Source organism: Bufo gargarizans, chromosome 10 (genome assembly GCF_014858855.1).
Source record: "Bufo gargarizans isolate SCDJY-AF-19 chromosome 10, ASM1485885v1, whole genome shotgun sequence".
Lineage (NCBI taxonomy): Eukaryota > Metazoa > Chordata > Amphibia > Anura > Bufonidae > Bufo > Bufo gargarizans.
In genome coordinates, this window is record NC_058089.1 from 26,594,187 (window position 1) to 26,606,468 (window position 12,282).

The window sequence follows — 12,282 nt, forward strand, 5'->3', positions numbered from 1 at the left end:
CACCCATGTCTGCCCCATTCAATATTGTATGTTCTGTGCGTCTGGTATCACAGCTCAGCTCCATTCACTAAAGGGCTATTCCAATCATATGCACTTACAGCATATCCATGGAAGAACAGTTCACCAGTTAATGGAGATGGCATTATCCACTGACTGTAATAGAGAGGTCGTTGCATGCAGCTTTGTGGCTTTCATAGACTTCAACAAAGAAGTATGGTCACCTCTCCACTGGAGCCTATGGGGAGCATCATCCCTGAGTCCTCGACTAATCGCACATTTATGGCATAACCTGGCATACCCCTTTAATGAACTGGTCTGCAATACAAGGCATAGCCCATGAACGAGTGTGATGCTACATCTGATAAAAGCTGAGGAGCCATGGCCTGGGCCTCCACTAAGCACCACAGCTCCCTTATTCTCATGGTGTTATTCATTATCCTTATCGTGAAATGACCTGCAATAAGTTTTGATCAGTGGGGGTCTGAAACGAAGGGGCAGAAGTGTCGAGTCTAGTGGTGCACCCCTTTCCACTGGGATGAGCTTCTCTCAGTTCTTCTAGGAGAGTCAAGCATGCGGCGTATGGACTCGTGCACATTCCTACCCTACACACTCTGATCCCAGCCGAAGGGGGTGCAGCACTCAGCTGAGCACCTCTGCCCCTTCATTTCAGTGATCGATGAGGAGTCTCGGCACTGGATCCCCTACTAAACAAAACTAATGATGTGTCGGTATGATATAAAAATGTATTTCTTTTTTTTTTATTCTGTAGGTTACCCATTTATTTGATAATGAGGGCACAGTGTTCTTCGCTATGTTTATGGCAGTGTGGGGTAAGTCTAATGTAATGTAGTTTAAATGTAGTACTACATGGTGCCTATTCAAATCGGCTGGGATAAGTCTGTTAGAATGAGCGTTACTCTTTCTTCGTGTCACTCTGGCTAATACAGGACGTCCCCAATGGAAGACCCTCCATGTATACTGTAATGTTCATATGGAAAGGGGGTGTCTACAGAGGCAATGAGGGACATTTATTAAACAGTTTACACCATTATTGTGGCGTAAAAATGATGATACATGATTGCGTAAAAATTGGTGAATTTTCAATGGTCTTGTCACTTTTTAAAAGCAAAGCAACACTGGGTGAGCCTTAGCAGGAGGGGTGTATAGATTTAAGAGTCGGACGCACAGACTGCCTGGAAATGCACCAAAGAGGCCTGTGTCTCTTAATAAATTTGGTGGATTCTGCACCAACGGACTTTATACTAAGACTGGCAATTGTAACGCAAGTCTTAGAATATCTTCTCCAATATCTTTCGTTGTCATTACATTTCCAGAATCTATAATCGTCATAATAATTGCCCTAAGAGGTCTTTACAAAGAGCGAGGGTATGAACGCTCGTTTCCAATAAATGGCCCATGTAAATGTGCTGTCAATTACCCAAGAAATGGACTAATGATCGTTTGTCTGGTGATCGCATCTTTCATGCAGCACCGAAAATCCTTGTTCATCCTCAGGACATTGCCCGATGTGCTGCTCAGAAGTAAGAAAATTGTATTAACGATCATTCATCCCCGTACAGTAATGAAGATTAAATGCGGACAATGATCGGGCACAAACTTTCTTATTCCCGATCGCTGCTCACTTAATTGCTACATGTAAAAGGGCACTAAATTCTGCAGTTTGTAATGACAAAGAAGTAAAAAAGTAATCAAGACCATGAACAATAAGACGGGATGGGTGGGATCTGATTGGTTGGTATGGGCATCTAAGCCAGTTTTCCTTTACACCAGTTTTGATAGCTAATTTTACATTAGGGATGAGCCCCGCTTGCTGGAAAGGGGAACATACATAAAGCTGTATGAATCAGTCACTCAGTCAGTATCTAAGCCAACATAAAGTGCAGAACGATGCAACCGGGTCAACTTGTGCATGGGCCGTAGACTATGGTCATGTGGCATAGGCCTTCTTGAAGGAATCTTTTTTTCTTTTTTTATTCTGATTAGTAAAGGGGTCTTTCGAGCTGTACATATTGATGAAATATCCTTAGGATAGGTCATCAATAACAGATTAGTGGGGGTCTAATGCCCATCACCTCAACTGATCAGGTGTGTCAGGCAGCCATCTGCACCAGAAACTATACAGTGGGTGGAGCTGGAAGCAGAAGGTTCCATGCACTGTATAGTGGCCGTTCTGGGGTACTGCAGCTTAGCGCCCATTCAAGTGACTGGGAGCTGAGCTGTAGTATGCCAGCTCTGGAAACTACACAGTGGATGGAGCTCTGTATAGTTTCAGTGATTATCATGGGATGCTGGGTGCCGGCCCCCTCACTAATCTGATATTGATGACTCTAGATCCTGGGAAAACCCTTTTAATTTTTTTTTTTTAATTTTCAGTAAGTAACATGTGTCAGGGTGCTGTATCTTCTTCCTGTATAGAGACTTATTGGCAATGCTCCAGGGGAAACTGATACACAAAGTGATATCTCACCAGCCCTACCTATTGGAAGTTGCCCCCTATGAGTCAAGACTTTCTAACTAGCCTTGGGATTTGACAAGGGAATATAGTCAATCCAGGTATCCATCCATCCATAGACAGCTGTTTTGGGGTGCTTGCCCCCATCAGTACAGAGTAGGATTCTGGCTGGCTCAGTCCGATGCCTTGGAAGCGGCATGGGAAGAGTGCTGAATCTCCATAAAGAGACCAGTTCAGTAGGTGACGCTGGTGAGGTGGTGCTCTTTCTTGGGAAATGCCTCTTTGCATGTACAGTAAGGAACGTAAAATAACAAGTACAAATGGAACACTACTCTTTTAGTGCATCATACAAAAATGATACAATGTTTTTACCATTGTACATGTTTAAAGAAAGTAGGGCATGATAACGCCCAAGGTTTGCCACTTGCTGAACCCGTGTTGCACCACTTGTGTATCTGAAATCAGTTTTAATGCACTTTTAAAACTGTGAATGTAAGAAGCAAGTCTAGTGATCCAGGGCAATGAGTGATATTGAGTTCAGGCTGTCTAGAAACCACTTGACCTTACCGTCTGGGTGACCACCATTGGCGTACATGCCGCTACATGTGGAAAAAGTGGTCATAGGAATAACCTATATAGAAATACCATAGAATGTCTCTTCATGCTACACAGGATTTTAAATTTTTTTAGATCCTTCCCACTCATAAGATTAAGAATGAATTATCATATGTCTCCAGAGTAGAAAACGATCAAGGCAAGGGTGCAAAGGAGAAAAGTGCAGGAGTAAGACAGCTGTGAGTTGCGTGCTGGGTTCTCCTAAGTCTGTGCAGTGAGAAATAGGCTTGGAGAAGATTATATAGTGAGGCATTCTGTAGAAATATCTATGCACAAAATTTTAAAGACTGGTATGTTGAAAGTTCATACTGAGACCTTGACGTTGATGCTTTATCTCCATGTATATTGTAAATAGAGAGAACTTCCTTATGACTCATCTATATCTATATGACAAGTGCAATGCATGGATGTTTTCTTCAGAAGAACAGGAATTAAAGTAAGTTTTAGGTCGAGATGTATTATGACCCATGTCTTTTTTTTTTTTTTCCTTCAGCTACTGTATTCTTGGAGCTCTGGAAGAGGCAGAGAGCAAGAGATGCTTCATGGTGGAACCTGTACAGCTGGGATGAGGATGAGGTAGTGTTTCATTTTCTTAGCACAAGTGATATCCACTGTAACTCTAGTGCAGGGGGTTACCTTGATAATCCCTTTACCATATACTGTACTAGAACATATAGATGTCCCAGTGGGGGACCTCCTCTGAGAGCCTGACTAGAGTGCCTCTTGCTCTAAGAGACCCAGTCCACCAATATATAAGATAGAGAGCCGACCATTTCAATGGCCACATGTAATACTATACTTCTTCTGAAACCAAAGGCAACTTTTGCTGTTAAAATCTGTTATTTCATGGCTATCATATTATAGGGGTTATATGTGATTAAATAAGCCCTTAAGGGTAAGGCCAAATAGTCCACACGTGGCAGGCCAAGCCCACTCACAGCAGCTGATGGATGCATTATTTTAGTGCAAAACTGGTGCTGCAGACCAGTGGGTCTTACCCGTAACTTTTTTTTTTTTTAATGGTCCCCCTCCGTTCATGGAATTAAGCACTTTAACAGTGGTAACGTTGAAAATATTCCTACCAGGCCAGCTCTGCGCACCCCAGTGTAATTACTTTGCAGACATTTCTGGATCACATGCCGTACATTCGACATGTGATCCTAGTACATTAGTACACAAAGTGCCTACAGCTCCATAGTAGGCCGATGGGACTCCATGTGCTGCTGTACAGGCATGGTGCCTCTGAGGGAAGGACTTGGACTCGGCAGGAGCATAATTATAGGGGATGCTTGAGGAAACCCAAAGGCCCTTCTGCCTCAAAAAATGACCAGTGTGGGGCCCTGATTTTGCACAAGCCAAGCTGTACCTCTGAACCTCAACATTTATCTTTGCTGCTGATATCCAAGGTTGAGAAGTCTCCTACAGATTTCGATACATGTCTTTGTGATTGCTTAGCATTTTCCTGGTGGCCAGCTATTGCTTTATTGTAATGTTGTCACGGCTAATCCTTTAATACCAGTAATGTACCCGCACTTTGTGTGTTTTGGCCATGGACTGTATTCTAGAGTAAGCTTTTTGTAGAGTCTCTAATATATATATAATGAGTGCTATTTGTTTTTATGCAGGAGGAGTTGGCTTTGGAACTGATCAATAATCCAGAATGCGACATTCAGATGCACCAACATTCATACCTGCGTTCTACTGTAGTCCTTTTGGGAGTGGCTGCTATGGTATCGAACTTACATCTGTAATACATATGTCTAAAAACAATACACATTGGTCTGTGCCAGTAATGTTGACTTAACTCATGCTTTTGCTTTCCATTTTCTCCACCAGATAGCCATTCTGATTGGGATAGCGCAAGCTCTAGTGGTATACCGAGTTGTGGCGACCGTGTTCTTCATGCGTTCGTCTTGGCATTTTCTAAGTGAGCATGCCAATACTGCCGCTGTGATGTCTGGAGCTGTACTTCATTATCTCACCATTGTCATCATGACTAAGGTAATTTGTTCAGAGGTATAGAGCTTGCATGGTTTGGGTCAGTACATCACTGCCAGGCACAGTCACTGCACAGTGGATGGAGCTGTGTCAGATGCCTGGTTCAGGCTCCAGAGCTTGTGATCGGTGAACGGTGGCGGTGCCTAGAGTCTGATCCCTGCTGAGATGATATTCATGGCCTATCCTAAGGATAGGTGACCAATAAGTAAGTCCAGAAAAACCCAAAGTGTAAAGAGGTTTTTGACAAATTTTACTTATCCTCTAACCACAGGATAGGGAATACGGTCTTCAATTATAATAGCCCCCTACTCCAGTTCTTGGGGTAAAAAATTTACACGTCCCCTCTGTGCTACAAATTTTAGGTGCACATTATGTTTTTACGTCTGTTTCCAGGTGTAAATGACAAATTAAATATACTCCAGTCAGAGGCTGGAGTAGATATCAATCTGGGTGCATGGACTGCCGGAAAATGTGCCTAATTTATAGCCAGGCCTATGCAACATCCTAAATTAAAAGCATCCTCTGGCAGCACAGGAGGTATCAAAGACTGGCATAAAATGCCGGTCTTTAATAAATTACCCCTAAGTTTCTGATTGGAGGGAGATCCAACCACTGGGACCCCCCCTACTGGTCATGAGAATGGAGGCCACTGTATGAATGGAGTTCAAGAATGTGTGCTGTCAGGACTGCCAGAGATAGTCAAGTACAACATTTGGCTATCTCCAGCAGTCCCATAGATTATTCCACAAAGGGAGACACAGGACCCCCATACTTGTAATTAATGGGATTCCCAGCTGTCCCACTGAATAGGTAGCATGACAAGAGGTCCTCTGAAATCTGTGCCCCAGGCTGTCCGGCCACTAAAATTTAGGAAAGGTATGTCTGGCGGCTTTGAGGGACATGAAGGATTATTTTTGGCATTTTAAGTAATTGCTGAATTGTTGATGGTGGTTCTTGTCTGTGTTCAATTTCATTTCAGGTGAATCGGATGGTTTCCACTTATTTATGTAATTTGGGTGAGTTGCTTGAATTTAATACATTTTAGAGGTGCAGAGATAAATGAGAAAAATAAGCATGTAATGCATCATGCCACAATTTATTCTCATGGAATATTTGATTAAAAAACCTCTAGATTCTTCTGTATGGTTCCCAGGGTTGTAACTAGAGTCCTACGGGCCCCAGGGCAAATTATGAGATTATGAGCCTGGGTGTCGGTACTCACCTACCTCAGCTTGTTGCTCAGCTGTGTGGGCTCCAGAGGTGTCTCTAGGGTTTATAAAGATCTTTTGCGCCCCTAAGTGTCCCCATTAGGCCCCACACAGTGCTCCTTTTAGTGCCTCATACAGTTATAGTGCCCCTATACAGTAATAATGCCCCTCTTTTGCTCCCTACACAGTAATGACTCCCTTGGTGCCCCTGTTTGAGTCCCCCACACAAAAGTAATGTTTAGCAACTATGATGTCTTTGTCACACCGACAGGCTACAGCTGTGATATCTAACCTCCGGCACTCCAGCTGTGGTAAAACTACAACTGCCAAAATGTACACTTGCTTGGCTGTTCTCAGAACTCCATAGAAATGAATAGAGCATACTGGGAGTTGTAGTTTTACCACAGCTGGAGTGCCGGAGGTTAGCCATCACTGGGCTACAGGGTTCTCCATGGTCTGGTTCCTTTCTAGCATGAAACCTATCTAACCTGCATAAGCTGCCTAGTCACCTGTATAGATCCTGCACCTCATTGTGAAGTATCTAGCAGAGCGGATATTAGTATAGGTGACTAGGTGATTCACACCACCACTCTCCTAGGCAAAATGTCAAGTTAGACGCCGTTCTTCACAGTGCTTCATACAGTTGGACAGTTTTAGGATTCTGTAGAATAGAATGTTTGTTTTTTTCCGAAGTTTATTAAGTAAATCTTAGGATGAGTGCTGTAGTCCTTAGAACTGTGAAATGATGTGAGACCATAGCAATCCAATTTTGCAGGATAACTTAACTTTCTTGTCTCCGCTCAGAGAAACCTCGGACTTTTACGGAACGAGAAAACAGCTTCACAACAAAAGTGTTTACATTTCAATTTGTCACCCACTTCTCATCCCTCTTCTATGTGGCGTTCTTCTTGGGAAGGTAACTGACTATCATTAGAGCCATGTAATATGTGGCCTCTACTATTAATTACAGGTAGATTATAACTTACAGAAGATGTGTCATCTAAAGGGTTTTATGTAGGTCATCTCGTATGACAAGAGAAGCTGTCCAAAATGTCCGGCTGACAAAGTGCCATGAAGGAACTGCCCAAGGTTCCCCGTGGACAGTAATTTGTTGCAGAAGTTGGGCACAGATTCCAAGTCTGCAACAAATATGCAGTGTGTGAACTTACCCTGAGGGGGTTGACTCGTTTAGAAAACCCATTTGCAAATACTTATTTTCACGGGGCGATCTTCCATTCAAGATCTTCATTTATAAGGCCTTGTTCACATTTCTGTATTTCACTGATGTATGCTATCCGCATTTTCCACCATCAGCAGACGTACCCATTGATTTTAAAATGTTTGCTCACACATGAGTATTTTTACATTGATCGTGGATCAGAAAAAAAAATCACGGAGACATGCTCTACTTTGGTTCATTATACGGGCCAAACACTTCCATTGAATTCTATGGGTCCATGAAAAAATACTGACGCAACACAGATGGTATCTGTGGCGAAACCAACCTCGCCACAGTGTTTTGGAGGGGGCTGTTTGCCAGCCTCCTGCCCTGGGATTATGGTCCCTTAAGTTATTGGGTCTTAAGGCACTTGGGACTGAGCCCTCTGTCCCTGGATTGCATCATTTGCCTTACTTGCTTGGATTTTACTATTCCCATGGTGAGAACAATGGATGAAGCACATGGTGAGAACAATAGATAGCGGCCATTTTAACTCACAGACCACTGCTTGACCCTCAACACGGAGCCTTGTCTCGTCATTGGGGGGATTCCCTGTATGCTGTTAGAGACTGATTGCCAGGAGTGTAAGCTGATTGTATGCTTTTCCTGTTCGTCTGCTAGCAGCTATTCGCGAGGTTCCAGTTTGGAGTGCTATTTTATATCCAGTTCGGGAGTTTGGTGTTCTGCAGTAGCTGTGCCTGTCTCTCAGAAAGGGGCATATCGCCTAAACGGATTTTAACCCCTTGTCTGCTGAAACGTTACAGTATCTGTGTTTGGTCTGTTTTTCACTGACCACTGGTAGGAGTTGCTCTGGAAACAATTTTTTTTGAGTACTGTCTGTGGAATATGGATGACACACAGAGAGCAAAAAAACGGGCTCCTTCACGGACAACATCACGGATGAAACACAAACAGATTTTTCCACAGACGTCAAATGGACATGGAAATTTGAAAGGAACCTTAGTCCGAGCAGGGAGGGGAGACGGAGCACAGAATTTCAGAAACCAATTTGTGTAAAGTTCCAGTTCCTCTGCAGGTGTATTATTGAACTGACGGGCTCCCCTACAGATAACAGCTGATCCCCGGTGATCTCAGCATCACTTTGATGGACCCTTCAAACAGAAAGGGGTTGTCCAAAGCACCCAACCCTTTCAAGTTGACCCTTTAGCCCAATGTGTCATGACATTCTCCAAAATAATGTGCAAAGGGATAATTCCCAGAGAAAAAGAACCGTATCGCTCGTCCAACCTTCTGGACGTGGTGGTGGCTCCCTGTGAGTCAGTGTCCGACTCTTTAGAGAGTGTTGGGACATGACAAGGGAAAATAGATGCCTAAATTACGCTGACTCACAGGGAGCCACTTCCAGAAGGTGCCGCTAGCAAGATGGTTCTCTTTCTCTGGTAGATGGCTCTTTGCATATTTTCCCATTGTGCATTGCCAAATTTCTTTTGCCTAAATAAATATGGAAATGTAGCTAAAATGTGGATGCTTTCATTAATAGGATTAATGGATACCCAGGAAACTACATACGCATTGCTGGAGAGTGGAGGCTGGAAGAGGTGAGTGTACTTAAAGCTACTGTAAGGGGATTTTTCTACTAACATTCTGTGGATATGAGATAAATGTTGTTCATGGGCCAATCCCTTTAAATGGGTTATGCATTCAATATCTACTGATAGCTTGTCTCCAGGATTGCCCATCAATATCTGATCGGCAGGTAATATGGCGTTGGTATACTGACAATCAGCTGGTTTGGAATGGGAAGAAAGTGCAATAACCAGCCCTGTCCACTACACAATGGGTGGAGCTGTATAGTTTTGAGATTGGTACAACTTCCAAACATCTGATTAGCGGGGGTTCAGGGTGTCAGACCCACCACACACATCAGATATCGATGGGCTATCCTAAGCACAGGCCATCAATACAAAAGAATGGACAATCCTTTTATGGTTTATTGGGAATGAACATTTTGGTTCGTTTCTAACATCCATCTTTCATTATAGTGTCACCCAAGTGGATGTATTACTGACCTGTTTATACAAATGTGCATCATCATGATCCTTAAACAGACGCTCAGCAACTGCATGGAATTTCTGTCCCCGTGAGTATGACGGTCACTTGAGCAAGATTGAAAAAAGAAGCCCCAGGCAAAAAACGGAGGACCTGATTTATCAAGGTCGATGTGTGCTATGCCAATCTTCATAGGGCCTCCGCTGCCGGAGGAGGCATGTAATTTATGGCATAAACTAAATGCCTCCTCCGGCAGTCCGTGCACCAGTCTGAAATCTATGGCACCTCGGAGCTAAAGTAAATTTTAGTCATTATTTACACCCTCACCACGCTCCCTTTTCGGAAACTGCCAAGGACGGCATAAAAATGCTAGTTGGGAAGTTGCAATGACATTTAAAAAGTCAGAAAACTGAGTTTTGCATCTTTTTAATGTCAAAGCCATAGAGGGGTGATAAATTTCCCCCTGAATGTTTGGTTCATCTCAGTCTCCCACCCTTTCTAGGGTTTTCTTGGCCTGCTATATGACTCTCCCAATGCCTGTAGAGAGTAGTTTTATAATCTGCCCCACCATTTTTATAAATAAATCCGCCCCCTGCTGGATCCAGTAATACATAACAGATGATTTCAATGGATAGCATGGTGCCTTGCAGCTCTGGGAACCTGGGTTTTTCCACACATCAGAAAAATACTGATAGTGAAACTCCCTAATGTGTGTGTCTGAGTTAAGCCATGTCTGTTTTGTGGTCCTCAAACTGTGGATCCGCAAAATACGGATGCAGTTCCTACGCCAGACGCATTTTTTGTGGACCTATTGACCTCACTGGTTCAGTGGTCCGCATTTTTCGGACATATGCAGCAAGCCACTGAGGAGGATGGGAGAGGTAGTGGCCGTGATGAGTTGTTGTGTCACGGTTCCCTTGCTCCCTGGGAATCAGTGAAGAAGAAAGGCCAAAAGTGAATACGTAACGGTCTCTCTTTACTTAGTGCAAAATATAACTTGTGGCACATCCATCAGTAGTGGGTACAAAGTTCAGTTTCAGTTCCAGTTCACAGGTGATGAGATTTGGTGGATGGTTAGGTGGCAATTAAATGGCACTTACATGCACTTGTGTATATGGGTGTCCTGGCCTGGCAGTGTTCCAGGTGATAGATGTCTAAACCGTATTCTCTTTCCTGCAGCAGGGTCTGTAACGCTGTAGTTTTGGTGATCACTCTGCTGTCCAGGTACACTGAAGTTATTTGGAAGCAGCATTCTTGATTCTGGCAATTTCCCTAGAGTGATAGACTCACAGGAGTAGGAGCTCTGGCATTTGCTTCCTATCTCCTGGAACTCCCCATCCTGGAAGGAAGAAGGACCAGCCCACTCCTACCAAGAGGGGATGAAGAGGGTGGTTAGCCTTGTTCCTGCCAACCATATCTAATTTGCTGATGTACATGGAAGAACATTACATAACAATACAATACAAGTAAAACAATTGCAGATACCCCCAGGTCTGAGATACTGCACATATTCTATCTTCTTGCAGAACGGACATACGAATGTGGAAATCGCATGGATGTGTGCTTTCCGCATCCGTATGACTGTTCTGCAAAACAGAACATATTCTATACCTGGCCACAATTTGCGGACCACGGACCTATGACCACAAAAATGCAGATGCAACATGAATGGTATCCGTATTTTGTGGACCACAAAATCCATATGGTTGGGTGCATGAGGCCTTAGAGGGATTACAATGTGAGCTCCACTGGGGACGGGGACTTATGTAAGTGATGACAATCTCTGTACAGCAATGTGGAATATGTTGACACAGTAAAAGAATCAGGCAAAATATAACACTGGGGGATCAATGTGTTATGCTGTGGAGGCTAGGAAAAACTCCAGATCCCTGCAAGGACCCCAATTTTAGGTCATATGACATCAACCCTGGTTGGAGAAAATAATTACATATTTGATTGCAATTATACTATGGTTTCCCTTAGAGGCTTAGACACTGAATGAAGATATTTTTCTGCTCATTACAATAGTCACAGTTTTAGTTTAAGCAAGTAGAGTAACCCAAATGTAAAAAAAAAAAAGTTGTCTTATATTCTATTCATTTATATACAGATAAAATTATTCCTCAGCGCTGTACACAGATTGTCATTACTCACATTGGTTGCTGCCCCCACTGGGCCAAAATCAAAAATTTTCAGTAGCCCAGACCTGGGGGTATCTGCAATTGTAAATAGTTGTGTTGTAATTATTATGTAACTAACAGGAGGAGGTGTGATTGGCATTGATCAGCAGGAACAGGTCTAACCACCCTGTTCCTCCCTTCTTGGTAGGAGTGGGCTGGTCCTATTTGCTGCCAAGAAGAGGAATGCCAGTGCAGTGTTAGAAAGGAAAGGATGCACATGCAGGAGCTCCTACTCCTGAAAATCATATATGATTCTCCAGAGAGACCTACAAAATTCAGCTTCAAGAAAGCACCTGCGACAAGAGTCAGTCTAATACTGCTTTACAGACACTGCTGCAATTTCACTGAAAAATTAAACCTACTTTAAAAATTAACTTTTAATGGATACTTTATAAGATAAATCCCAAATAACAACAATATATAGATTAAATGACGACTGCAGTATATTTTATACTGGCTGCAGTTTCGTATCTAGCATGGAGAGTTCACAGGGTTCTTTTGTGTTTCCAATGTGTATCACACTAGATAGAAAAATTTGTTACCACTCACGGTTACCGATGGCGATTCGCAGTGGATCCC

At 43.1% G+C, this 12,282-nt stretch overlaps 1 protein-coding gene across 2 annotated transcripts in view; it reads left to right on the forward strand.

Annotated features, from left to right (window-relative positions):
* The window catches only part of ANO9 (anoctamin 9), a 63,841-nt gene that overhangs the window by 34,640 nt on the left and 16,919 nt on the right, over positions 1-12,282 (forward strand). For both annotated transcript variants that reach the window (XM_044270135.1, XM_044270136.1), the window contains exons 10-17: positions 770-830; positions 3,582-3,664; positions 4,714-4,818; positions 4,925-5,089; positions 6,066-6,102; positions 7,099-7,210; positions 9,015-9,072; positions 9,517-9,614. In XM_044270135.1, coding sequence (XP_044126070.1) covers positions 770-830; positions 3,582-3,664; positions 4,714-4,818; positions 4,925-5,089; positions 6,066-6,102; positions 7,099-7,210; positions 9,015-9,072; positions 9,517-9,614 — 719 coding nt within the window. The remainder of the gene's footprint in view (positions 1-769; positions 831-3,581; positions 3,665-4,713; positions 4,819-4,924; positions 5,090-6,065; positions 6,103-7,098; positions 7,211-9,014; positions 9,073-9,516; positions 9,615-12,282) is intronic.